Below are 27,380 nucleotides of genomic sequence, written 5' to 3'. Positions count from 1 at the left end.
CAGTAATAATTGGTGAGTCCAGCTTCCTTCTTATAAACTGGTCAAATGGGACAGAGCAAAACAAGTTCTTGAGCTCTTCAGTAATCACAATTGAAATAACTAGCTTTAGAGCACACAAGAGAGGAGGCTATTCTTAGCCAGGTCCTAGCTAACATAGACGCGTTGGCTGGAAAGGTAGCTACAGCTGAAGCTGCAGTGAGTGTGGCGAGCAGTGCTGTACTTGTTTGAAAGCGAAGCTTCCTCTTTCGTTGAGAACACATGGAAACAGCTGAGGAAAACCTGACTATTTTAGAATACTTTAGGAAATGGGCAAATTAGATCTGACAGAATAGTGATAGCTAAAATAATGAATGTAAGACAAAAGACGCATCAGGGAATTCTCAGACACCTTTCATCATAACAAAACCAAAAGCCATGCAAGATATGGAAAGAGATATGGAAAGAGATTTTTCTTTTATGATAAGGAAAGATCTTTTTCTCATTCTGGCAAGTTATTCCCAGTCAGAGGAGCAGGAGGCTCTGCTGCATCTGCCTGCAGAGCTGGGTATTGCTTGCACAAGACTCCAGCACTGAGGGAAGTTGCTCAGAGTTCATTCTCGCAGACATAAAGTACTTTTTTTTGCAGCTCATGTATAATGAGGGAAACAAAGTGTTACTGAGACCTTACCAGTATTCAAGAAAGGACAATTAAATGCTCAGAAACAGGTCATGAGCTTATCTACAGTGATATTAACTAGGATAAAAATCTTAAGAGATTTAAATGCTTATGATTCACAGCATATGTAAGTACTGACTGATGAGACTTAAGGAAATATTTCCCTTTAGGGCAAGCTTTTCCATAATCAACCATTGCAGGTATATTTCCTCTGGTCCAGGATCCCAAGCTACAGGGACAGGACAAGTCACCTTCTGGCACATCTTCCTGCAAGGTGATGCCTGTGGCCGACAAGCCCTGCTCTCAGATGTGACTACTGTTAATGTAGAGTCCGTTTTTGGTTTTCATCATGCAATTATTTTTTTATATATTTCTTCCCCACTTATTTCCTTTTCCCCATTCTAAGCTTCTTCCCAATTAATCTGGTTGAAAACCTTTGAGATACTGTGAAGTATCTCAAGTTATCAAGATACATACCAAGAAGTGTTATCTGATGTTACATGCAATTAGCAAGTAACTGGTATGAGGAAGGAGTGCTTGTGTACGTGTGTGGTGTTATTGAAGACCAAGTAGTGGCCTACACAGAATATTATTTCAAGAGGAGTTCCCAGTTACACTGAAAAATGTGTATTTCTTCTGTACTGGGAAATTCCTTGGTACGGTCTGGGGCCTGCTTTGAGCAGGGTCTCGATTCTGTAGTAGCCACCTGCCCCACTTCAACCCGTTGGTGCGGGTGCCTGCACCTCACACATGGAGCAGCTTTGTGCGCTCTGATGGAAGGAGATCAACGTCCACAGCAGCAACACGATCTGTAGCGAGTCTCCTGCATCACAAAGGCATTAAAAGTTAAGATCGACTCCCTTCTCTGTTGACAGATCTTTATGAGCCTCCCACTGGAAATACTGAAGTCTGCAGTTAAAATGAAAATGTTTAAGAAGTATACTTTTGTCTGTATTTTCCTTGGCTAGAGGCTAAAGTGAGTACAGTGTGCAACTGTGATGCAATAAAGGAGGCTTCAGGAAAGAAAAGAGCATGAGATGTGTATGTTATAGATGTAAATATCACTGGCAGAGCTGTGCTGCAGAATAAATTGAAAGGTTTATAATGGGTTTCTGTCAAGAGGTTGCATAATGGTTAGAAAGGCGATACAGTTCAAATTCACAGTTCAAGTCTAGAAATGGCAGCAGATGGAAAAATATTGATTTATATTTGTGACAGTAGAAAAATACAGGAAATAATTGAGCTACTTCAGCTAGTTTCATGTTAAAAGAACAGTGTTCACATTACAGGTGCTCCTTGCTACTGGGTGTCAGGGTGACAACAGTAGAGATGCCTGTATTCCAACCACTGGTTTGCATCTTTGAGCTTTGAGGGCCAGACAAGTTAATTTTAACAGCTATCAACACTGAATTTGGTGAGTCTGTATTCAGCTAGAGCAACTGAAAGTAGAGTCTCCTCTGTGGGAACCAAAGCCAAAAGGGGAAAGGAAAAAACAAACAAACAAACAAAACTACTTTTATCAGATTTTCCAGTGCTGAATAGAATCATGCTACTGGGGAGAATGGGAAAGGTGTCAAAGATGCAGCTATAACTTCCTATATGCTGATCACTCTATACTGACTGACCCTGGATGACTTAAATGACCATGAGATCAATCCAGTTTACATTGCTGGAATTAATTTTTCATGAAGTGGAGAATCGCTGGAGCAGAGCATCCCAAATACTGTTTTGTTCCCAGTTAAAATCCTTAACAAGATTGGAAAGGCACAGAAACCTCTTCCATTTGGCTTTATCCCCTCACGGAGAGGGTTTGCTTCTGGTCACTCGGAGCAAAATACCTGTTCTTTGTGTCTCTTGTACAGGATCTGACTTTTTAATTTAAGATTTGTAAGCCACCTGCATCAGGGCTGCACCTAGACCAAATGGTTTGGACAAGTTCCCAGTGGCTCCTGCTCCTCCGGTCCCCCAGGTCAGTTGCCTTCTGCCCAGGCAGCCAGGTTTCTCCCTGGGAAGCCGGGAGAGCTGGTGGTGGCTTGGTGGCTCTGCCCTTGCTGTGGGCTAGCAAGGCAGCTGAGGCAGGAATCTGAAAGGGGAACGTGCTCCTGCATCTTCCAGGTGAGCCAGTGGTGTAAGCGTGGGATAACATCCGAGCTGAGGAGCTGCGTGCAAAGTGAACTCCTGCTGCTCCTAACTTCTCTAGCTGCATTTACACTACATCAAGGTAGTGCTCTGGAAGAAGTAGCCACAAGTCCACATTGGCAGAGCTGGATCTGAAGGCCCTTGACTGTATTCCTTTGGGAAAATCCCATGTGCCTGGTACTGGGAGCACTGCTGACAGGCATGCAGCTGATGCGACTCCTTCCACTCGTCCATGTGCCCCTGTAAGTGACAAAGCAAAGCAACAAAAATAACTGGGATTTCTGGGGAACCTCAGTTCCTTCCTAAAGGAGTACTAACGTTGGCTGCTGCAGGAGCAGATGGGATTTGTAGGACCCCCAAGCCCCATCTGTTCACAATAGACTTGATGAGCCCAAGATCCAGGGCACGGCTGAATGTAATGGTTAGCCCAGTGCTGTCAGCTGGAGGTGGGGAACAAGTGGGTCACAGCAGCAGGATTAGAAAGCAGAAGGTAAAAGCTTCTTTCTGGAAAATGACAGAAAACACTTTTTACTTCTGTTGAAATATACATGTGGTAGCAGCCAAAGTCTAGCAAGACCTAAATCTGACTGGCTATGCTCTGAACAGCCTTTTACCTTCTGAGTTACCTACAGCTGTGGCTACGCTGACCAAATCAGCTCGCTGACTGCAGCGTGCAACCTTTTACTTAGTGGGTGGAGCTGGCACAGCAGCATTTGTAACCTCAGAAGCTTGAATAACCCAGTTTCTAAAATCATCGTACTCGCCAGGCTATGCAAAGAACATATAATTAGAGCAGCCTCGACTATTTCTATTGAAACAGCTTTTGCAGCTTCTTGTTAGTTCTGATAACAGGAATGTTGCTGCTTCTGCACTAATTGCTCTAACAACCTTCTGAGGGCTCAGCCCTGCCGTTTGTACGTAGGGTTCCTGCTGAGCACGCTGCTCCTACAGCGCAGGGGCTGCTGGCAAGAACAGGGAGCAGTGCTGGCTGCTGCTCTGCAAGCTTTTCCTCCATAAAAACTAGAAGAAGCATTATTGCTTGTTACTGATACACTTTGTCGCTGTGATCTGCTCAGGTAAACGTCTCTGATTCCATGAGGAGCTCCTCAGCTCTGTCTGCCTCCGCGGGCTCAGCTGTGACTTTCAGGAGCAGTCTTTCTCTACTGGGAGAGGGAGGAGCACCCTTGGGTGAAAAATGATGAGAGCATCTAAGATGTCATCCCTCTGCTGATTAACTCACTATTTTATATGGTGGGAAGATGCTTGAGCTTCCTTTACACTCCCTTACCTTTGACGTATTTAAGATTCTCCAGGATAGGAGAGCTTATGCCCTGGTTTGGCTGTGATTCTCAGCTGACACCTGGCATTTCCACTTGGGGAGCAGCAGGGCACAGCTCACCTCTCTGGGGCATAAACTCCTAGGACTGCTCGGCCTCAGCTGAGGCCTTGCTCGCAAGTGAGCTTCTTTGCCCAGCTGTGTTTTCATGTCCCTGCAATCTCAAACTCCAGCTGTGCCTGCACAGAAGAAATATCAGCCACACATCCCAAAATGCTTGAGAAGACCATCAAAGCTTTCCACACCAAAGCAAAGCTTTCCCTTTAGAGCCCCGGCTGATGGTGGCGGGGTCAGGCTAATGCATTAGCAAGGCAGGATCTTGCCCATGTACCGTAGGTTGGAGTGGTGTATTTGGAATACTTTAACAAAAACTTTATCAGTCGCTCTCTCTGGGGAATTTGCCTGATATGTTGCAATCATCTGGATATTTTAACAGTTTCAATAGACTTGCATCAAAATCACTTTGCCATCATCTTGACATAGTAATGTAGTCTCCAGTGACTGCAGTGACATTATTTTGCCATCATCTTGATATCATCTATTACAGCGTTGTGGTCCCCATGCTCTGGCATTGCTGAGTGCTTTGCCTCATTATATTATTTTCATAAGCTTCCTTGGAAATTAGTGCAAAAGAGCTGTGGTTTTCATAGCCAGTTACATGCATAGGGGGAGTTCCCTGAAATCAGAAAAGATATTTCAAGTACGCTGATCAGCTATTTTAAGAACACTCCAGATTTTTAACATTTTTCCTTTAAATGACCAAAATGTTTAATTCATACAAAACTGCCAGAAAAATGTTCACTTAGGAGGTAAATGATGTTTTACTCAGAATTTGGCAAGAGTACTGAGAACCGGTTCCAAATTATGCTTTTGTTCAATTCTCCATCATTAAAAGCAACATAAACTTGCTTAATCTTTTTGGGATGTGCACTGGAAGAAACATTGTTTATTGCAGCTTGAAATATTCTTACATTTGTGATCCAATGATTCCTGCGTTTGTGACCCAACTTACTCTGAATCAGCCCAGTCCTCAGCTGTACCACTTTACGTTTTGAACACAAACATTCGCAAACATATCACAAATATCTTCACAGGCACAGATAATTTCAGAGATGAAATTACCTGTGTTGAATTGAATTTGAATCTCTTGTTGAATTGACTTTGATGGGGGAAAAGCTTGAGTTTGGGCTTAGCATGAACAGATTTAGCTAAATCCACGTTGAACTCCGCCATTCTTTGTGGCTAAGACAAACTCAGCTTCTTCAATGGGGTTGCTAATGTCAGAATGAAGTGTGCACATAAGTACTTGGAGGATCCAAGAGTGCAAGAGCCAGATGTAAAGATTCCCACTGACTTTAATGGCTTTAAAATGGCTTCAGCAGATTTAGATCAGGCCCTTAGAGAGCTTCTACTTGTTAATATTTGTAGAAACAGGAGGAAATTTTAAGCTTGGTACATCAGTCAGTGCACAACGGTAAGCCTCTGGCAATCCTGTAAGTGCTGGAGTTTGGAACTTAAATATGGAAAGCGCTGTCTGCTCTGGTTCAGCTCTGCAAAGGCCAGGAACAAGCTACACCACTGACATAACTGGAGAGAGCTGACACGGGACCTGATGCTAAACAGCAGTTCATATTTTGTAACCTTTCTGTAAATCGCCGGAGGGTCCCTGCTTCTCAAAACCTTGTTGTTTTCATGTCTCTGCTCCACTGGTCTCTCTTTCACCTTTTTAGTTAATCGCATTTGCTAAAGAAAACAGCAATTAAAAACAGGTATCTAATGAAGGCATTAATCTTCTTTCCATGCCTTCGTAGGAGGCCATCAGATTATAAACATGAAGTTGGGAAATAAAATTAGTTTGATTATTTCTTAATCAGGGGGAAAACAGTTGTTTTATTTTTTTGCCATTGATGTTACCCTTTTCAAAAGCACACACATAGCAGGAGTTTTAAAATTTCGGCTTTTAAAGGATGTTGTCTCACATTCTAGTACTGATCCTTGCAGTATTGTCTCTTGGTTGGCTGCCCTTTCATTTCTCTTCAATTACAGCTCTCTCAAAAGCTGTATAGAGAAAGATGCAAAAGAATAACACGGGCCATTATTCTAGGCTTTCAGTGGTGGTAGACTCCACTATAGCAGCCGTTCAAATAATGACTGAGCTATCGCTTCCCTCAGAAGCTGTGCTGACAAAATGCCACCAACAAAATTCACGGACTTAGTTAATGTTTAGTGGTGACAAGTTATAGGATGATATGGAATCTCTTTCCGTTCAAAACCAGAATTATCTCGTAGCTCTGCAAGCTATATTAAATCTCCATTAGCTCAAAAATGAGACTGAAATCAGGCCATTCATACACAGACATCTGCTGAGCTTGCAGATGAATAAAACTTTGTGCTTCTCCCCTATATTCAGGGGGTTGGCAAACAAATAATTATTTTCTGTTTCTATTTTGTTCATACAAAGCCACCAGATCTGGGTGCAAATACATGCAATAGTAAATCTCCCATTGTCTCTACCCAGAGCCGTGTCTGGGTCCATCTATTTGCGAGTTGTTCAGTCTCTTGTGAAAAAAAGCTGCCCAGTAGCCCTACTAGCATGCCAACGATCATAAATGAGGGGTATTTTATGGGGTGTGCTGGAGAACTGCTTGTGTTAGGGAACGGTCCCGAAAAACAGCCACCGTCCCCGGGCCAAGGACCCAGACCCATCCGTTAGCAGCTCCTTGGGCAGAAGAAGGAGCGGGTTATTTCACGGCGTGGACTTACCTTCACTGTGTGCCCCTTGCCAGGGCAAGTCGGAGCTGCTGCCGGGAGGACAGGCGAGCAGCTACTGCTGTGGGACGAGTGGGAGAAGGAGAATGGGGAGCAGGTTGCTGGGGCTTTTCTCTTCTGAAGGGATAAATGAAAAGAGGGTCAGTGGACAAATGCGAGTGTTTAACTAAGAGGCAGTGGAGTGAGCAAGGGTAGGAAAGAGGAGAGATGGAAAATCACAGGACAGGAGAACTGGGGAGAAAGTAACAAAGTTGGAAAGCTCAAGGGTCCTTTTCTAATTCTGGGGCTTTTTGACATTACTTCTGGAGGAGACCCCATACAGCACCGCTGCAGGAGGGAAGTCTCGGGGAGGTTTTTTGGCCCTGGTGGAAGGGATGTGGCTTTGGGAGGGGAGGAGAGGCTCTGCACGAGGAGCACTTCTTACATGTTAGAACAGGTGACTAAAGGTTAATTCTCAGCTCAGGTAGAGCCCCTTTTCCCCAGAGGCAGGGAATGGCATTTGGAGCCCATGTGCTGAAGCCGGTGAGATGAGGTGGGTAGGAACAGCTCAGCAAGGAGGGAAAAGGGCTTTTGCTCTGGGGCCTGGGGATGAAGCATGGTGCAGAATGTTTAAAATGCTTCTGCCAGGCTCTGCATGCATCTTTTATTTTAAAACAATGAATATAGTTGCTCTTAATTTATTGTAGGATTCTCAGAGCTGGCAGATCACCAGTGTTGTTTCTTCTCTCCTTGGATTAACCCAGCCAGCGCGCTCTGTATTTCCCTGAGCTGCTTCTGCCAGTGTTGTTGTTTTGAATCCTGCAGCACCAGCTAAGTCAATCAATCACTACAATCAGTGCTGGCATTGAGACACAAAATAACATGGAAGGGGAAAAAAAAAAAAAAAAAGCCAAACCACCAGGCTGTAACACAGCGGAGGGCTGGGTGGCACTGAAATCAAGAGCAGACACATCCTGCCAGTGGCTACATCAGCTGGCGGCTCCCTGCTGCGGGGCTGTGTGTGCATGCACATGTGTTGTGGCTTTTCTCTTTTCTGCTACAAGTTGGAGAAACTTGGCCTGCTGCACTAGAAAAATAATCGACTGAAACAACAAAATATTTAATGCATCTATTGCTTTGTAACTCCAGTCCAGGCTAAAGCAGAATGGGGAAAGGATTTCTGATTAAGCAGATTAGTTTGATGTACTTGTAATACATGCTTTATTAACGTGTAACTGTTACTGATGAAATACATTGTGCAACAACAACAACAAAGAAACACACACACAACAACCCCACCTCCTTTCTGACAGCCACCCTAAGAACTCTGTATCTGGGCTTATATAGGAGGGGAATGCAAAAAGTCCTTCCAGGCTGAGCGTGCGGCCTTGGGCCCAGCGGTAGGTGCTAAAAGTCCAGACGGTTGTGCTGCAACTTAGCCGCAGTTGGCAGTTGCCAACATAGTCCCCAGTTCACTAAAGTGTTAAAACGTGTGCTCAAGTACGTAAATACACGCAGGGTTGCCTGTAGGCTTGAGGTGAAGCACCTGCTTAAACACACTGCTGAGATTGTGACACGGAGGGCAGGGAGGGCCGGAGTGCTGTGCTAGCAGCCAGGCAGGGTCCCACTTCACCACAGTGACTGCTTTCAAATGGGGCAGGGGAGGTTCTAGCAAAGTGAACTGGGTTTTGAAAAGCCATCCAAGTCCACCTGCAACTTTAAAAGCATGCTTTCTGATCGGTGTACCTCTTGAAAACTTCCACGGAGATAGGCTCTGCAACCTCCCCAGGCAATCTATTCCAGTGCTTAACTAGCCATATTATTACCGAGTGTTTCCTAATGTTTAACCTAAATTTCCTGTGCTGCTGTTTAACCCAATACTACTTATCCTATCCACAGTGAATAAAGAAAACTATTCCTTTCCTCTTCATGTGTAGGTGTATTACACATGTAGTCGTTCCCAGCCTTTTCGTTTGCAGGCTGGCTGGGAATGTTCTTCCAGGTTCCCCCGCAGCTCACCTTTCCCAGAGCTCTGGCTCTCTGCTAGACCTTTTCTGTTGGATCCACATCTTTTTCTTTTTTTTTTTTTTTCAAAGCTGAAATATTGAAATGTGTTTCCCCCAAACTGCATACATGGCTCCGGATACTAAGGCATTGTATTCTGAGCAAACATCCTCAGAATAGCCTGCAGTCGTCTGCAGCCCTCCTCAGCGTTGCTGTATGCAGAAAGTAAGTCACTCTGTTCTGACAAACAAGACTGCAGTGGAAGTACTTTGACAAAAGCAAATCCAGGGCAGATGCCTGCAGAAATGTACTTTACAACATCCTTCCAGTTTGACTGAGAATTTTGTAGGTTGGGGTAGACTGTATTTTTCCTAGCTTGCTTATGACCATGTTCATGAGAAGGCCAATACTGGAAAGCTTTAATAAAGCTGAGATTTATCTACTGCTTCCCCCCCCTATTCCCACTGAAGGAAATTAAATTGGTTTAACAAATCAGTGTTTTTGACAAAGCCATGCTAGCTGTTACTCATCTCCTTGTTATTTCCTGAGTGGTTACAAATAATTTGATTGTTTCCGTATTTTTCCAAAAACTGACCTTCACTCACTGCACTTTAATTCCCCGTTACAGTTTTTTCCCTCGCTGTGAGGATAGGCACTGTAAGCCAGTTTTCTGTCTTCTGGATATTCACCCATCAAGCTCTCAGAGACAACCACTAATGGCTCTGAGATTGCTTCAAACAGTCCAGTAGGATACCTGTGGATGAATTGTATCTGACCCAGGCAATTTGAAAGATCTAATTTATCTAAGCACTATTTAATCTGTTCTTTCCCTGTTTTCACTTGTGTTTCTACCCCTTTGCCACTTGTGCTGTTTCCTGCCTGATCTCATTTGACCTTTTTAGTAAAGATTGCAGCAAAAAAAAAAAAAAAACAAAAACATTAAGCACTCAGCCTTTTCAGCGTCGCCTGTCAATAACTTTCCCTGTCTGTTGAATAGCAGGCTTTTTCCTCATCTTCCTCATATTATGAAGTATGTTTGCAGAAGTTTTCTCATTCTGCTTTCAGCACCTTGCTGGATGTGTTCCCCGTTCTCACTTGACCTCCCTGGTTTGGGCCCTACATCCTCTCTCTGCTTTCATCCTCACCTAAGTTCAACTTTCTACATGCTTTTGGTGCTTGAGGTCAGCAAGGAGCTCATGATTTAGCCAAGGTGGTTTCTTACAACGCTTCTAATGGTTTTGCTGCTTTGGGATAATTTGTGCTTGTGCCCTTAACAGAACTATTTTAAGGAACCGTCAGCCACTCTGAGCTTGGTCCTCATGAGATATTACTTCCCAGTTCTCTGAGTTTATTTAAGCTGGCTTTCTTCAAGTCTCTTCTTTTTCCCTTCCAGGAGCTGTGAGTTTTCTCATTCCATGATAACTATCACCCAAATTACTTTCTACGTTCATATTTCTAAACCTGTTTCTCTTGTCTATTAAAATCGAGAGTAAGGAGCTTTCCCTTCAGTTGCTTTTCCAGCCCGCTTCACTGTCATCAGCACAGAGTTTGCGCCCTGGGATACCCTGTGTGCCTGCAGACAGCTCCAATCCCTCCCAGCCCTGTTCCTCCATCATCTTCAAGCCCTTGTGCTGTATGTGTGGTTCATCTTGTTGCCCTCCACAAGAAGTAGCTCTGTCCATCTGTTCTTTGTGGCTTTACCCCAGGCACCCCCCAGCCAGCCCCATCATTGTTATTAGTGAGGGGTTTTCAACCAGTTCATTTCTTTCCACGTTTTATGCTGTGGAGTGAATGTGTCTATCGGCAGCATTTTATCCCTTTTCTCCCTGAACAAGCTATGCTATCTATATTAGTATTCTAGTCATGTGAATTATCCCAACAAGTCTCTCATGCCAATTAATTCATAATTTTGATCACGTATTAAAACTTCCAAGTCCTCCTGTTTATTCCCTATATTTCTTGCGTGAGCTCGCGTGATTACTTTTTGCGATTGCTCCCAGTGTACATCAGGAGTAACTCTGTGAAGTCGGTGGGTTGTGTTTTGCTGTCGTTTACATGAATGTCAATCCAAAGTGATTCCACTGATTGGCATGAGGTTATTGCAGATTTACTTGCTTGAGAGTGAAGGAAGAATTTGGCCCATCGAAATGAATTCTGTGTGAAAGAGGTCTCGGCCAGGAGGATTAAGCATGTTTGTCTAATTGCTAGATGTGTTATATTGTATGTAATCAGTGTAATGGCAATAAAATGGTTGCCACACCCAGAATATTTCATCACCGAGCTTTTTGGATCCTATAATTGTCCTTCCCTTGTTACTATGCTCACATTAATAAGGTGCAAGGTTTTACATAATTTGAAAATTTAGGGAAAAAAAAAAAAGGGAGGAGAGAAATGTAGCTGAGGTGTGCATGAAAACCAAATGTACCAAGCAGTTTGTGCTACAGCAAAGCAGCAGAATGTGAGGTAGAAAAAGTCGGCTTTTGAGGTTTTATTACTTTTTGCTTTGTGATGACTGGCTTCGAGCCCACACATTTCTTGAATACACAATAGGGAGTTGGGCAAGACTGCAGAAATAAATTTTATTAACACACAATCACTGCAGCACCAGACAGAATAATCTCCTTTAGTCTCCTCTAGCTGGCAGAGTCCTCTTTGTACCAGGTCAAGTCAATTAGCAGTATAATGTATGACAGGTTTTATTTAAAAAGGGTTTAATTAAAGTTTTGTTACAAAGCTCATACAAACTAACAATCTGTCTTTTAGGGATATGTATTATCTAGAAATTGATTTTAACTTAAACACTAATTTATAGACTGTCCCCTTTAATAAGTGTAATTCCTTGGAAGATATTAAGGTCTTCCTGCCCCAAATAAATTCAGGTCCTGATTCAGCAAAACACATAATTACTAAGGACTTCAATGAGGCCACTCATGCACTAAAAGCTAAAGGTGTGCTTGAGCACTTTGCTGAACTGGGGCCTTGCTGTATAGCGACTGCCGATTACACACATTGTGCAGTTCAGTCATGTCTGTACTCAGAAGGCTGTTTTAAAGACACCACTAATTCTTTTAAACACCTCATACAGGCAGTGAAAATGGGAACATTTCCTTCTGCAAGATACAGGTGGTTTTTCACTAGTTCTGGCATCTTCTTGGTTCCTGCATCTAAATACTATTTGTGTTACCTGTGTATGCATTTCCCTCAAAAATATTGACACCGCTGATTCTTTTCCTTCACTAGAGAGCAAGGGCTGGCTCCCCAGCAGATTTAGCTGGGCACAGCTGTGTTAACTTAAATGGAGCTATGTCAGTTTATGCCAACTGAGGATTGCATCCCAAAACTTTATTTTCTTAATGAAAACTAGCTTTTATTCTATTGACTGCTAATTATGAACCTTTGTTTATTCTAATCCCTATAGAATAATAATAGCCCCAAAAGCTCAAGAATGTATCCCATTTCAGGATAACTTGTAATTCATCATTATATATGTGTTTTGTTGGCTTTTTGTTTGTTTTTTCTTGTTGTTGTTTTAAATTCCCAAGCTAGAAAGAGAAATGGGTGGATAGGAAGGATTTGTGTGTAGAAAAGATGCTAGGTGTTTCTCTAGCTCTTGCCCGAGCAGTGTGGTTATACTACATCAAAACCTTTGGAAAATTAATTTGCTTGATGGCTGGGAAGGCAGGCAAACTGAGCTCTGTAATCCGCCTGGGAGACACCACAGAGCTTCCTACACGTTTGCAGTCAGTGCAGGAGCCAGGACAGCTGGGCCCTGCCGGGGCAGCCGACGCCATTGGGTGCGATGCCGTCCCCGAGCCCCGCTGCTCCAGGCAGCTCGGGAAGGATCCGACAGCACCCGAGTTCTTAGCTCAGGGCCGCCAGCTCACAGCGATGGCTGGAGACACCAAAAAGCTTCAAAAGGCATCTGTCTGTTCACAGCACATTTGGAAAGTTAGGCCTTTCTTGTTGTAATGTTTATTACCAAAATGAAGCCCCCTCATTTTTTATTTTTACTGTTAAGTCTTTGAGGCACATGGAACAGGGGCCAGAATTTGCTTTGATTAATCTTCAGTCTGTTTCTGCTGTGTTCTTCCCCATGGTATAAATCTAGACTGCAGCTGGTAGGGGGTTGTATGCCTAAAAAAAGTCTCAACACCAAAACATTCAAAGTAACAAGTTTGTGTTGCCTACTTCTATGTCTGGATAGTTGAAGAACCAAAATATAATTCAAATATTTATTTTTTTTTCTGCCTTATGCTGAGAAGAGGCAGAGAAGAAAGGCATGCATTTGAAATATGCATAGTAAAAGAGGGGACAGGCAGAGGGAGGGAGAAACAAGTGAATTCAGAAAACCCGAAGAGAGGAATAGAGAAATTTTTGAATAGAGAAATTCTGTGGGAAAAGACCTACACTGTCACAGATTTCAGTGAGCCCTCCGACACTCTAAGCGGCTCAGACTGTTTCATTGAGATGGCCTTACTTGTTTCAGCATAGCTGTTGGGTGGGGATGCCTGCCCTAAGACACATCATAGGCTGCCTCTTAGCTAGAAGAACAGGCTTGCTCATTTAAAATTGAATCAGGCTTTGAGCTTATGCTTGCTACAGAGAAGCATATCAAATGGAGTAGTTTGCAAGAAGTCTCAAGTAGTCTGATATTCACCAACCGAATTCTTCAAAACTTGTCCAGGACCCATGCCCAGTCATCTTGCAAGTTAAACTCATGCTGGCCATACCATATTTCATGAAAGCTGGAAGCGCTTATGGTTAGTTGTGCAAGCCCTAGCACACGCCAGGGTGTGGGGTTCTGCCAGAATAACCACCTGGCTCCCGAGCGCTGGAGGCACAAGCTCCTAGCTGAGGTTACCGAGCTAAGGGACGGCTGAGCCGTGTGGCTAAACACAGAGATTTTCACTGCCTGGGTTTCTCATTGGCCAGTCAGGAGGCCTGCGGGGTTGGTCGTTGTTTTTGTTTAGTTTATTTTTTGTCTTTTGACTTTGCCATTTGACAAGTGTGTGTGACCATGTTGTTTGCAGTGCGTGGGATCAGAGAGAGTCAAGTGTTCAAGGACTCGTGTCCCATGTTCCCGACTCCCTGTGCACACGGGTGTGCAGGCCGGGTGTGCAGAGCCACGCGAGCACTGAGGAGCCGCCAAGGCCGAGGCCTAGGCCTCACAGCAGCAGCGCCATGTTGGGGCTCGGCTGCTGCCTCATCTCCTGCTGGCTGCTGTGAGGGGCTGAGCATGCCACATGCGGCTTTCATGTAAGGCCCCATGGTCTTCAGAAAGACAAAGTCTTAAAATTAACTCTGTTTTGAAAAGTGCCATTGGGTTTGGGGACAAATTGATTAGCATTTTAAGAGCTGTAGCCCTGTGAAGCAGGATAAGCCCAGGTCTTCTTGCACAAGAGCCTGATGTGCTAGCCCTCTCTTTCATCCACCCTTTCCTTCCCTCCCCTCCAGAAACGGTCTCACCCAATTTTACTGTACGGTAATGGAAAATAGGAACCAGAGCATGCTTGGGCCTCCTGTAACAGTCCAAACAGTTCCCACAGAGCTTCTCACCAAGCCATTTTCCTTCTCTTGGTCAAGCTACCCATGCAGGATAAAATACAAACAGTATTAATGCTAAAAGAAAAAGTACAGCAGAAGAAATAGCTGCAACAAGAATTAAAATATCTGCAAATCAATTCTGCTAGCATCCACCATCCTTTTAACATTTGGAGTGATCTTCCTCTGGAAAAAATAAATTAAGGTCAACACACAAACTTCCTCTGCTTCCTGGAATTCTTACATATTTTCACTATGATAACATGATCTGTGTGTGTGTAAACGCGAGGGGAGAGGCGGCCGAAAGCTGGCGGAGAGCCCCCTCCCCCTCCGGTCCTGGGAGAATGCCTGAAGCATGAGCTCAGCTGTTCAGGCTCCATGCATGGTGTCATACACTTCCACAAGCAAATTCACAGTGACATTAAGAAAAGAAGATCTGGGGCCCTAGTCTCTGAAGTGTTCAGTGTCCACAAGACAGCTCCTAAATAAAGGGCTGTTTATTTGTTGAATTATCAAATTGTTACCCGTGGAGGGGGTTGAAAACAGCTGAGCAGTCCTGGGGTTTTCTTTGGTACGTGCACAAAAATGTGTTTTCTTCTGTTTGTTTTCTCTGACAGAAACCCAGGTCTCTGTGTTTCTGTTTCTCTCCCCTCCTCCCTCATATATAAATACCCTTGAAAAAAAGGTGGTCAACAATTAGCCAGTAAGTAAGTCCTTTACAGGTTTAAAATATAGAGTTGATGAAAGCATCGGAAGAGTATCTCGGCACAAAGCATGTCTGTATACCGTGGTGTGCTTCGGAGAAACAGAATTTAAATGATTTGCATATGGCCACCTAAATATTTAATGGTTTTGCAGTTTAGGAAGGCAGGCTGAAAACTATGCAGTGCAGGCAGTCTATGATCTTATCTGGCTCCACTGGCTGTGTTGGGTCAAGCATGTTGTTTCTCAGGCCTGATCCTGGGGTTCCAGAAGCTGTGGGAGCGCTCAGCACCATTTGAAACTAAGGCTCTGCTGTGCTGCGGTAGCTGTGAGCAGCTGAGGCCAGTGCACGTGCACGCCTCTAAAGCTGCCGGAGCGTTCGAGCCTCTCTAAGCCCAAACCTGACAATGTTGTTCCCCTCACAAAGGAGGTTCACACCACGTCGTATCGGCTCTCAGGCTGTCTTACAGCCCCGTCTTTCTTTCCCCTTTCCCCGCCCCCAGCCATGGCCTGCTATGTACATGCTCCCAAACTCGGCTAAGCATTTCGTGAGCGTGCAGGGCTGAATGCACATTCACAGGAAACAAAACCGTGAGATACTTTCAAAAATGCAGACACACAAAACACTTCTCGACAGCTCCAGGCAGGTGCAGGGCTTACACTTCAGATGACTGTCCAGTTTTAAAGCACGGGACAGAGGCATTCTGATGCGGCTGCTCTTGAAGACCACAGTAAAATATTAACCAAACGGAGAAGTTAAATAAAAAGAAGCAGCTCTTCCCAGTGGAATTGTAGCGTTCTCTCCTCTTCACATTCTTTTGAGCTCATTCATTCCTTTGAGCTGCAGTAACAAGTCAGCTATTTGTATATGGTGAGACTGGTAATGGAGAAGAGAAGGAAATTCCCTCAGAAGCAAAGTCCTGTCTTGCTGCACTTTTTGCAGCGATCATTGTGCTCCTTCCCCAGCCACAGACAGCATTCTTCCCAATTCCCTGTCCAGGTGGCCGAGCTCTTTGGCCCAGCCCCCTGGTCCCTGTGGTTTAGAGAGCAAGTCTCCCATCATGAATGTGCATCCAAATAACTAGCATTTGCAGAGTTCCCACTTCAAGTATACTCCATCAGCTTGAAAGCTGCCTCCAAGGCCAGGGCCGAGGAGGCTGATAGCCCTGGGAGCTCTCAGTACCGTGCAGAGTCAGGTTTTACTGGTCCGATGCTGGTTACCCGAAATTCCTGTTGACACCAGCGGGAGTTGCAGGTGCTTGAAAACCTCTCAGATACAGGGATCGCTTCATTCATCATTCAGCTGCAGCCCTGTCTGGACAGGAAGACAGTAACCTTTAAAGAGCAACACTTCACAACCATTAAGCAACTAATATTTCATGCATTTGTATCACAGTTGGCTCCAAAGCCAACCTTGGCAAGTGTCTGGGGGTTTCTCTGGAGAGTCATTTTGTCTGTTTAGACTGCTGTTCTATTTAAGGTGTTTAAGGGCTGTTTCCCTGATCCTTCTTCATTAGAGGTAATTGAATAGTTTAGAAGCCTGATCATTGTTTGGCTGAGTCTTCCCACTAACAGTCCACTGATTGAATAATTGCTCACAGGATATGGAGGCACAGAAAGATAAGTTTATCGTGATTTTTCTAGCACTCGGAACATCTTCAAAATGGTTTGCAGGTTACGACTTATATTTTAATAAAAAGTTGTGGATTCAGATCTTGCCAAAATGCAGAAGGATTCCTGCAGCCCACGACGTCCTTCTTTGCCACAACTTCACAGATGACTTGGGCAACAATGTCCTTCACACAGGCTCCTCACTTGGGGAAAAAAACTGCCTCCAGTCACTTCTCTAGTTGGTTCTGCATGGCCTTGGGTAACACCCCCTTCCTGCAGGCCTCCCAGGAGCTCCACAGTCTTTCTACACTAAGAAATTTCCTTTCACCACCCCCAGCAAGACAGAGCTTACCCTCTGCCTGAGGCAGACCTGCAGCTTAGCCATGCCAATTATAAAAGATGCCTCCCAAACGTGTATTCCTGGTTTCCAGAGTGACTCTGGGGTGCTACCACACCTATCTTTAGACTGGCTAAAAGCTACCAAGAGGCAGTGTGGTCACAGGGTGTCACATACCATCACAATGAGCATAGCGCGAATTGCTAACTAGACGCTCAGGGACGCCTGAATTCTCATCCCAGAATCCCTAACTGAAAAAGGCCAATCTCTCTTTTTTTTTTTCTTTCTCTATACTAAAAATATGGGGGTGAATTGTCACTTGGCTCTCTTTGCACTGCTGGGACGTAGCACACATCGTATGCATTGTGCCCAAAGTTACACGTACCTGTTTCCCCTCTCCGCAGGCTGCCCGGGCAGGCCCAGGTTGGGGTGGAGGTGGCTGGAGGATCAGCTGGCCGAGCTGTCTGGACAGAATCGAGACAGCTGTCAGCCAGGGATCAATTATTTTAACGCTGAAGATGCACTGAAGATTCTACAGAAAGAAATGTGATAATTGGAAATTGTACCCACCGTGTTTGTATCGCAGCAGAGCTGGCATCATCTCTGCATCACAGATGAGCCCCAACTGAGAAAACCGCTCTTACCTCCATGCTGCTAGGTTTCATCATCATTGATTTCAATTCAGCTGTCTTGAAAATACTTTCCCATAGCCCCTGTAGAAACTGTGATAAATGTTCATACTAGCATCTTACAAAAAGCCTTCAAAATAACGTGAATTCCTGGTGAATTTTGAATGTGTGATTGTTTTCATCCTAGGACTGTCTGTCTCTCCAAAAGCCTCAGACTCATTGCTCCAAAATTGCATTAGGATCTGTGATAAGCACCCAGAGGGTGATGCAGCTATAAGAGCGGCATGACTACCTCACACAGGAAAGGGAGCACCATAATTTGGCCAGCAGCCTAGGGTTAGGGTCACCTGTGCTATAGGTATTTCAAATCCATCCAATTAAACAGTGTTAATTACTGGTGGTTCTTTTTTCTGGAATAGCCATAGCTGTTCTTCCCTCTCTAATAATGGAAGAATGCTGCCAGTTCCAAAAGTGATTTCTAAGGACTGATTAAGGAATATTTTTTCAACTTAGAGAAGAATGAAGTCCTACATATATGTTAATACATCCCCACTAACACAGAATGGCTTTTTGTTGTTCTCCTCTGTCTGGAACGTGAGCAATTTATAGTCTGCTGCTGCATCTAATTAGTGGATCTGATCCTCACATTGGAGCAGTAGAGGCTTGTGATTTAAAGACCAAGATTTCCAGGCTCTATCATTGAAAAAAGGCTTCTCCAAAGATTCAAGATATGGAGAATTACATTTAAATGCCAAAGTTGGATACAGGAAGAAAATAAAGGAGTGATCTTAAGCAGTTGCACGACTGTCTGTTGGTTCAGATTCACAACACGGAGTGAAGGTAAACTGCCTTCAACGTGATATGTGGGAAGCACTTGGCCTCATCTAGCTCCCTCTTTGGTACTAGCCAAGATAAAAATACATCAGGATTACCAGCATCTAGGAAACTAGCATATGGTGCTACCACAGAATGTGATACTGATAGATTTGAGAAGATCATTATTTTTCTCTTTTTGTGCAGTTCCTCATTAAACAAGATGCCGTTCATTCTCTGCCTGGACTTCTCCCGCATTTTTCCCGTGAAAAGAGAGGATATGCTTGAATTAATTTAATTGCCAAATGTTTTGTTCAAATAGCTGTGGCAGCCATAACTTTTAGTAGCCAGGTTAAATAGCCCCCTTCACTGCAGCGGTTAACGTTTATCGTTGCCGTCAGCCCCTCTGCACTGAATCAGGATCTGAAAGCGTTCGGGTGCCTTGGGAAGTCGCAGTGCTTCCTTTTCTCTCTCCCTCTCTCCTTTCTTTTTCCTGCAAGAGCAAGAAGATCTCATTGTGATCTGGGAATAAATTGTTTTCAAATTCGTTAGGAAGAGCTGGAGTGCTCAAAAGGAATTTAGAGGTTCGTTTCCAAGCCAGCTGAAAATTGTCTTTGGGTGAGCAGGCGCTCACCTCGCTCTGCAGCCCGGGACAGGGGTGCGTGCCTCCCACACCTTACCTGTGTAGGTTCCCCTCTGGCTGGTCCTTGGGAGGCACAGGGAGGAGGGGAGAGAGGTTCCTTGTACGCTCTCCCATGTGCTGTTCCCTTCTCCGCTGTTCCCAAAGTTAATCTATTCTGCACTGTGCAAAACCAAGGGAGGGTGAAGTGACAAGACAAAAGAAAAGCAGTCCTGTTGATTCTGTCGTTTCTGCCGCTGCTGTCAGCCCTGAAGGTTTTGTATTTTGGTAAACAGAGAACTCATTATGACATGCGAGTGACTTGAGAAAAGGGATGGTAAAACAGAGATTTCTGTTTTGGAGGAAAACGTAAAAACAAAAACATTCTGTGAGCACTGAGATGGGTAAGCACCAAAGAGCAGAATTGTCAGCACCTTTCACCAAATCCCACAGATGCCATTGAACTTTCATAAGCAGCTAATGACAACCACAAAGGTACAAAACAAGGACTCTCTTGCTGGTCTCTAAAGTCCCCCGTGAGTAGGCTGGCAGCCCACTGGCAGCAGGGGCAGCGGCGTTCAGCGAGCAGCAGGTCAGAGACGGGGCCACCTCCGACCAGGAGGGCTTTCCTCGGGGAAGGGAAGGAGCAGAGAGGGGGCAGCTGGGATTAGAGGTGCGGGCTCACGGAAGGACAAGAGAAAGGCTAAGGAGTGGCAGTGCCCAAGGAAAAGTGAGGGAAAATGCTGGGCAGGTGGGGCCAGGACCAGATGGGCAGCAGAACAGCGGGACCTAGGGGGACAGGCTGAGAGGACACACGTGCCCAAACTCCCAGGGCAGGAGGAAAGAAGACAACAAATCTTTCCAAGTGCTGGCAATTCAACCGTCGCTCTTGGCCCCGATGAACAGTGAGTTGCTCTCCCTGCCAGCCTTTTGTACTCACACGTTTTGTAACTTGCTCATTGCGCATCTGTACCTCAGCATAGCTAAGGTCCATCTTGCCTCTCGAGATGCAGAAGTCTCAGAAGTCTGAGGCTGTAACTATCTCATAACTTAGAGATGCTCTGTGAAATCTTGTGAGCCATTTCCTTTATGGGGGGATGCAATTTCTTAGGGCAGTGCTTTCTTATTCATTTTAAAAACAAAGTGTAAACTTCTGGATGAGTGCTGTGGCTGTTTAAGTCGTGCTGATATTGTATTGGGCATAGAAACAGAAATTAAAAGCTGGTACATGTTCCTGAATTGAAGGGGAGTAGAGCTTTGTTTTTTGGCTCAAGAAATCTGACACCAGTTGAGACAACACACTTCTTACACAAGGCTGCAGCCGCTAGCAAATGGATGCATATTCATATGACAGGATATGCTCGGTAGCCCTGGGAAACCAAGATTTGAAATCAATAATTTCTAGTAAATCACAAACTGACATTGGCAACATCCTAGCCTGGCTGAGTATCCGTGTCATTACAGACACTCTTCTCTAATAAACAGAACATACGATGCTTCATGCTTTGGTTTTGCATTTTCTTGGCAACAGCATAAAAGTATAATTTCTTTGCTTGATCCAAGGGATCTCTGACAAAGGGAGAAGGGTGACATTTGTTTCTGTGGGTTTTATGGTTTTAAATCTCAGGGCCAATTCTGCCATCAGGTAGTTTATGAATATTCATGTAAATTGTTTTGAATTGAAGAATATATAACTTTGCCATGTATCTGGCATGGGAAGAATAGTTGACAGTCACGAAATAGAGAATACTTCAAAAAGTAGCATCGGCTCTAGTAAGAGAGGACCTTTCTAGGAGTGAAAGGGAAAATTAAGGAAGAAAAGTGCATATTTCCTTAGGGAAGCAAAACTGTGTGATCCCATCTCCTAAAACCAATACAGAACAATTTTTGCAGACTTAGGAATTTAAAGTAATCTGGAGTCTGTTGCATCAGGTACGGGCCAGAATCTGTCTTTCTGTCGACTTCATTAGGAGCTGAGTCAGGTCCTTATATCCCTGATCACTGCACGTATGTATGACCTGTGTGATCTAGCAGCGAGAAAACAGTGAAGCTGGAATTATTATTAAGCCTTTTTTTTACATTACTGCATCTTTTCAGTGATGCTTTACTTGCAGTCAGGCACAAGAGTCAAATAAAATCGCCCGATTGCACAGACCTCTTGCTAACTAGGAAACTCGGCAAACAACACCTGCCTCTGTTTGCTGCTGATCTGATACCCCGTGCATGGGCTGCGAGCTGCGTCCTTGCCCGTTTGGCTGCTGTAGCTCTGCAGCAGCTGACAAACATGAGAACGCTCCCGAATGTACCGCTTGGAGAAGAGGCATCTCCCAGGTAGTGACAGGCATCGCAAACACAGGCTCATTTAAATGATGCCTGTGCATTTGCTGTACGTTTGCAGCTGAGCGTGGCACGGCTTCTATTCCCAGTTGCATCCGAGGCTCCAGGTGAAAGGCAGCAGTCTGTCCCGGCCGCCCCACGCCGCTGCAGCCACCCGCTCTTTGTAACTCTGCATGGTCCCACTGCAAGCAGAGATGAGGGGAGGTAAAACACTGCAGAGCTAAATCTGTGGGCCAGATTTCACCCGAGTTAAAATGAAATGCCTGGGCGAGATCAACAGGCTTTTGTCCAGGATATTTTGAGTAGTGGTCTTGAGTTTGGGATGTCAGTGGGGCTGTGGGATTTTGCCTCCTGAAAGCAAGACTGGATCACACCACATTACTCTGTGTGCTTACCTAAGCACTCGAGTAATCCCTTCCATTTCCGAGAGAGTCATACATAATGTTAAGCATGTGCTTAAGTGTATTTCTGAGCTATGCAAATAACTGATTTCTATATTTAAAATATAAGTTCAAAGTAGATCGATTTGGAACAAGCATTTGGCATGCGGGCACACATTAACAACCTGATTTTAACCTATACTTCAGTGGAAGCTCCATACTTTGTGCTGTGCAACTTTTTACGGAAGCATGAAGAAATTACTAACAGCGTTGTCATCTCTTAACTGTTCAGCACAGAGACTCTGGCTAGACCCGTGTGTATTTTTGCAAGCAGGAGACAAAATCAGCATTCACTTTGATTTATATAATTTCCTGAACTAGTTCAGGCACCCACTGAAATGTTAGTGTGTCAGTGCCTCCTTTGATGCTTTCACTGATCCGCTCTTCCACGGACACTCATGTAAGTAATGACCCAGTGAAGGAAAAGTTGGCTTGATCAACAGTGCTCTTCTTTCATGTCCAAATCAATGAAAGGCATGTGGAAACTGTGTAGTTAACTGCTCTCAGATGAAAGCTTTTTCCTTGAAGCTTCCTATTTTTCTACAAGTAATGTTTCTTAAAAAAAAAAAAAAAAAAAGCATTAAATATATTAACAATTACACATACTTTTCTACATGACTTATAACATTACTTAATGTAAGAAGCATTACTGAGATAATTAAAATTGTTTATTGATGCAGTTTACCTATTTTCAGGTATTTCTCATACGCTTTTACTAGAAGAGGAGGGTGGAGGGGAGGACGTCCAGTGAAACACATTCAGCAATGACCTGAGGTGCTGTTTAACTCAAAACAAAATGGCATTGCTGCTAATAGTATAATGGGCTTCAGAAAGGAATTGAAATTTTGCGTGCATTAGAAGTCTCCCCCCAGTATATTACAGCATGAGACGGGTGAAGGGGTCTGAGCCTGCTGGGTTGGGAGCATCAGTCTGCTGCAGATTGTCTGTGCTTGGGAGGAAACTTTATAAGAACTTTGCACCACTGTAGGGAATTTTTCCTTCAATTGCTCAGTCAAGGTTTCTTTTCGATCTTGTGAAGCATCAGCTATTGCCTGTGGTCAGAGACAAGATAGCAAACGAGACAGCTCTGTGATCTGATCTAGCATAAGAAATGCAATTCTGACCAGTCAGACCCAAGGTTCACCTTGCCCAGTATCTGTGCTGCTGCTACCAGACCTTTCAGAGAGAACAAGCTTTGTACCCAAGGTGTGGACAAGGAGAGTCCTTCCTCCCCCGATGCCGCCTGCCGGCGTCCAGCACCCAGAGGTTCATTCTGTGATGTGACCAGGTGTCACCTCCAGACCTCTGTGCTAAATAGCCACTGATGAATTTGCTCTCCATGAGTGCTTCCAATCCCTTTCGATCCCATTTATTCAGAAACATCCATCTGTGGCGATGATCTCCACAGTTTCATTGAGTGCTTTTTGAAGACGGACATCACTGATATCCAGAAGAAAAATGCTGGCTAGGTGCACCTTGATCTGATGCAGAATGGGAGTTCTTATGGACCCGTGTGTTTTTTCTCTAATTTTCTATCAGCGGAATAATTTCATCTTTTTTTTTTTTAAATATATTCTTCCTTATCACCCTGCTTACGTTCAGCCTAATAATTATCTTTGCTCTGGGAGGGAGCAGTCCACATCTGGTTCATACGTCTCTCCCTTGAATTTTGTCTCTCATTCTCACATGCCAAGGCTTTGTGTTTTGGGCGCAATTAGGACAAGCTCTTGTTTTAGCTTCTGAAGACTTGTGTATTTATGTTGCAGTTCATGTGTTTTCACTCCCCAGGAGCTTTGCTTGGAGTTTTAGCTCCCAGTAAACATACACTCAAAGTGTATTTCAGCCAAATCCATTGATTTTACCCGTTTCCAGGTCAAAAACATGCAAGTAGCAAGCATCACATGATTTCCATCCATCTCCTTATGGGTCACTGAGAAATTTGTGAATCCTTCAGTGAATCTGTGATGAGTCCTTGCGCTGCTCACTTGCTGCTCCCTGCCAGTGTATAGGACGTGCTGCAGAGCAGCCCCTGGCTGCTCAGGCTTCCTTGTCCATACGGATTTGGGGAGCACCCAGAGGCCAGCTCAGTCGGGCACAGTTCTCCTGGGAGAGCAGAGTCCCAGCGATACGGTTACCTGCACCCAGCCAACTAACGCTTCTCCTTAGGCAGGTTACAAGATACTGCTTGTCCAAAAGCTGTGCAGACAAGGATTAGTCCTGTTTGTGTTTTTCAGAAAATGTACAGCTCAGTGCACTCTGTTCATCAGCTGGTTATTTTTTAGCTACAACTCTAACTTAGCTCTTGGGCTCTAGGTTTTGAGTAAGACATCTCAACTAGGAAAGCAATGGCCCTAGTTGTGTGAAATGAACAAAGTAAATGATATTTTTCTATGAATATTAAAGCTGCTAAATGAAATACAGCAAACTACCGTATAACTTCTAAAGAACAGGATTCATCCCTGCCAGCCAGCCAGGGTTTGGGTTTTGTACCGTTTGAGGTACCACGATACATTTCGGCCAGCCTCAGCCTGTGGCCATAACAGCAGTCTTGATACCTTTAAAATTGCCTCTTTTATGCAGAATCCCACAGCTCACCTTTTCAGAACAAGGCAGAAGTCCAATAACAGGAGTTGGCAATTCGCTTAGGGTAGGCCCAATCTGGGAAGATAAAACACTGCCCCGGATAAGCCACCAAAAGTTCTGTTATTGACCCGGAGCAGCCAGGGATTCCCCCAGGTCAGCTCTAGCAAACTTGCCTAAAGAAAAGGCTCATAAGTCAATCACCAAAGGCCCAAATTGCAGCCCTGAAATCTCCTGCCTAGCCACCACCTCTTGCTGGCAGTGAGTGATCTCTGCAAGGCTGTTACTTTTCTGTTAAGGCTCACGCTGCCTAGGGTCAGGCTTCCTTGTACGCCCAAACCCGTCCCTGCTGTGACACCTGCTCGCGTCGTCTTCATTCTGGGGAAGTCCTTCGGTCTAGTTTTGTGAAGTGACCAAAGCGAATGACAGTCCCTAGGGCTTTCACCGCTTGTCGGGAACGTCAGATGTCTGGCAAGAATCTCAAATGACACGGTTTTCCAAAACTTCTGGACAAATGACTAGCATGCACTGCTGGTAGAGAATGTGACACGGTCCTGCCATGCATACTGTGAATCCCTGTGTCCTATGCATTCCATACACGTGTGTTTCAGTCCAAAAACCTCCAGGAGGGAAAAGATGGGAGCCCTAAGGGAGGGGTTCCAGATGTTGCATGCTGGGCAGGCAGCGGCACCTCCGCGCAGGTGGAGCCTGATTGATGCATGATGAATGCACATCTCCACGGAGCCGCCTCGGTTGGTGACCCTTGTGCAGCACGTTGGCTCTGTAGGATCCTGTGCTGATGCCCTAATGCTGGGTTTGAGCCCTGGAACTTCATCAAGGGTTGTGGATTTGCATTGGGCAGCCCATTAAACCTGAACGTCAGCTGTCGGTACGCCACCCCTTGGGCACCAAGATCCCTTCTGAGCTCTGGCCCCTTGAGTCTGTAGAATTCAGGGTGCTCAAACCCACAGAGTTTCTTACTTTGGTGCTTTTTTTTTTTTCCCAATATAAAAATACATTCAAGTCACTTTGAATGATATAGAAGGCAAAATCATCAGAAAAGCAAACTAAGAAACTGCCGAGGAATCCAAACTGACGTGACACAAATGCTGCCCCGGGAAGAGGGCCCGTTGCTGCAGCAGCCTGGAAAGCTGGGCTCTGAGCAAATGTTCTCTGTTGCTGAGCTGATATTGCTGATATTGTTACCTCAGGGTTGCTACGAAATGTGCAAAGAGGGGCTTGGGCTTTAAATTTAATGCAAGTCCAGGATCATAGCTGTGTGGAAATCGCTGGGGAAAGTGAAGCCAGATTCTGACTTTATGAGTATGTATTTGGGCATAATAACTGGGTTTCCTTAAATAACTTCTTAATTTTATAGAGCATAATTTACCAACATCGCCGTTTTGTGCCTGATGAGAAATCAGACACTTCATTAGCAGTGGTGCTGTGTCTCCCACCTCTCGTCCACCGAGGCAGTGCACCGGGACAGGGCGCCCGGTGTCTTCCAACGCCAGGAGCGGGGTGGCAGTCGCACCGATTTAGGAAGGTAACGAAAGGAAATTCTACCAGCAATTATTTGGGGACTCGGTGCGCTCTCCTAACTGCCTGCAGCTTCCCTGTTCTGGCCCTTTACGTGCGGTCCAAGGTTCTTGGTTTTTGGGGATGGTCTGTCTGAGCGCGGCTCGAAACAAACACGTTTAGGCTGTATGGGAAATGCGTGGATTTATGGCGGCTCTCAGCTTGGATTTGTGTTTGTCTTTGGAGAGAGATGTGCCTAGCACAAAGGGGGAAAACGAAACAGCTCTGCTGTTTCCTTCTCGCTAACCTGGGTTCACCTGTGCGAGGTGAGCTTAACCCTTTTATGAGCGCTACGAGCGTTGGCTATGGTGTAGTCAGGAGGTGGGAAATGTCACTTTTTAGGGAGAACTCAACCCTTTGCTCTTCGTACCCAGGGCTGTCTTTTCTGTGATTTGTACCCTTTGATTTGGGAAGAGAATAAAATCCACGGGTGTTTCTGTGAGGCTCCTGCGCTGAACGAAGCCGAAGCTGTGGAGGAAGGCTCCCGCCGCGCCGCGCCGCGCTCCGTGCTCACCGCCCGGCCGCGGGCCAGCCGGGCTTCGCCTCCGCGCGTGGGCGGAAAAATTAACAAAAAAAATCGAAAACCCTTGGACCTCTGAGGTCGCCGGTTTCTGAGAAGAAAGCGCTGCTTCCCCTTTAAGCCCGGAGCGGCTGGTGTGTGTGAGAGTGTGTGCGGGAGCGTGTGTGTCTCCTCCTCTTTGAGTGACACAGCACTTAGATATGCCTATCAGTAACTTAAACCCCACAAACTCCACCTTCTAAGTGAGGAAGCTGTGGGTTGATGGAAATGTAGTGAGCAGATTGAGACAGACAGTGAATCATTAGCAAACTGCAACGCCAGGATGAACTTGTCTGGAACCTAAAAGGAGCAAACAGCCTCCGAGTCCTCCGCGGCGCTGGGTTTTGCTCCATACAGCCAAAGTGGATCTAAAAGCCGGCTGAGCCCCCCTCCAAGATGCTGCTGGTTTCCCAGCGGGTAGAAGCACCACGCATGGAGCCCCACATTCCGGTGAGCGGCAGCGCGGAGCGGCGCGGCACGAGTTGCTTGCGGGGACTTGGCCCGGGGAAGTTTTCGGGGGGCGCCTTCCTCGGAGAAGCCCCCCCGGGACCCTCCCCCCAAACTCGCCCGAAGGATTGCCCCCGGCTTTCTGCTGGGGCTGGCGGGGCACCGCGTCCCCGGGGGGGACCGTGCACCGGGGGCAGGGGAGGGAAGGGAAAGGAAAGGAAGGGAAGGGGAGGGAAGGGAAGGGGGCGCCGTGGGGCCGGGCAGGAGCGGGGTGCGCAGCGCTGCCAGCTCCCGGTGCCCCCCCC

At 45.4% G+C, this 27,380-nt stretch overlaps 1 protein-coding gene across 3 annotated transcripts in view; it reads left to right on the top strand.

The window, feature by feature from the left end:
* The window catches only part of MAMLD1 (mastermind like domain containing 1), a 256,950-nt gene that overhangs the window by 151,950 nt on the left and 77,620 nt on the right, over positions 1–27,380 (top strand). Inside the window, exon 1 of one of the 3 annotated variants that reach the window (XM_048080198.2) lies at positions 26,776–27,078. The exons of 1 other annotated variant lie outside the window; for it this stretch is intronic. In XM_048080198.2, coding sequence (XP_047936155.1) covers positions 27,025–27,078 — 54 coding nt within the window. In that variant the 5' untranslated portion in view covers positions 26,776–27,024. Of the gene's footprint in view, positions 1–26,775; positions 27,079–27,380 lie in introns of those variants that run through there. One more of the 3 variants, XM_048080186.2, reaches the window with a different exon arrangement.

The sequence above is a fragment of the Anser cygnoides genome, chromosome 13, assembly GCF_040182565.1.
Source record: "Anser cygnoides isolate HZ-2024a breed goose chromosome 13, Taihu_goose_T2T_genome, whole genome shotgun sequence".
Lineage (NCBI taxonomy): Eukaryota > Metazoa > Chordata > Aves > Anseriformes > Anatidae > Anser > Anser cygnoides.
This window is presented reverse-complemented; position numbering and strand designations above follow the sequence as displayed.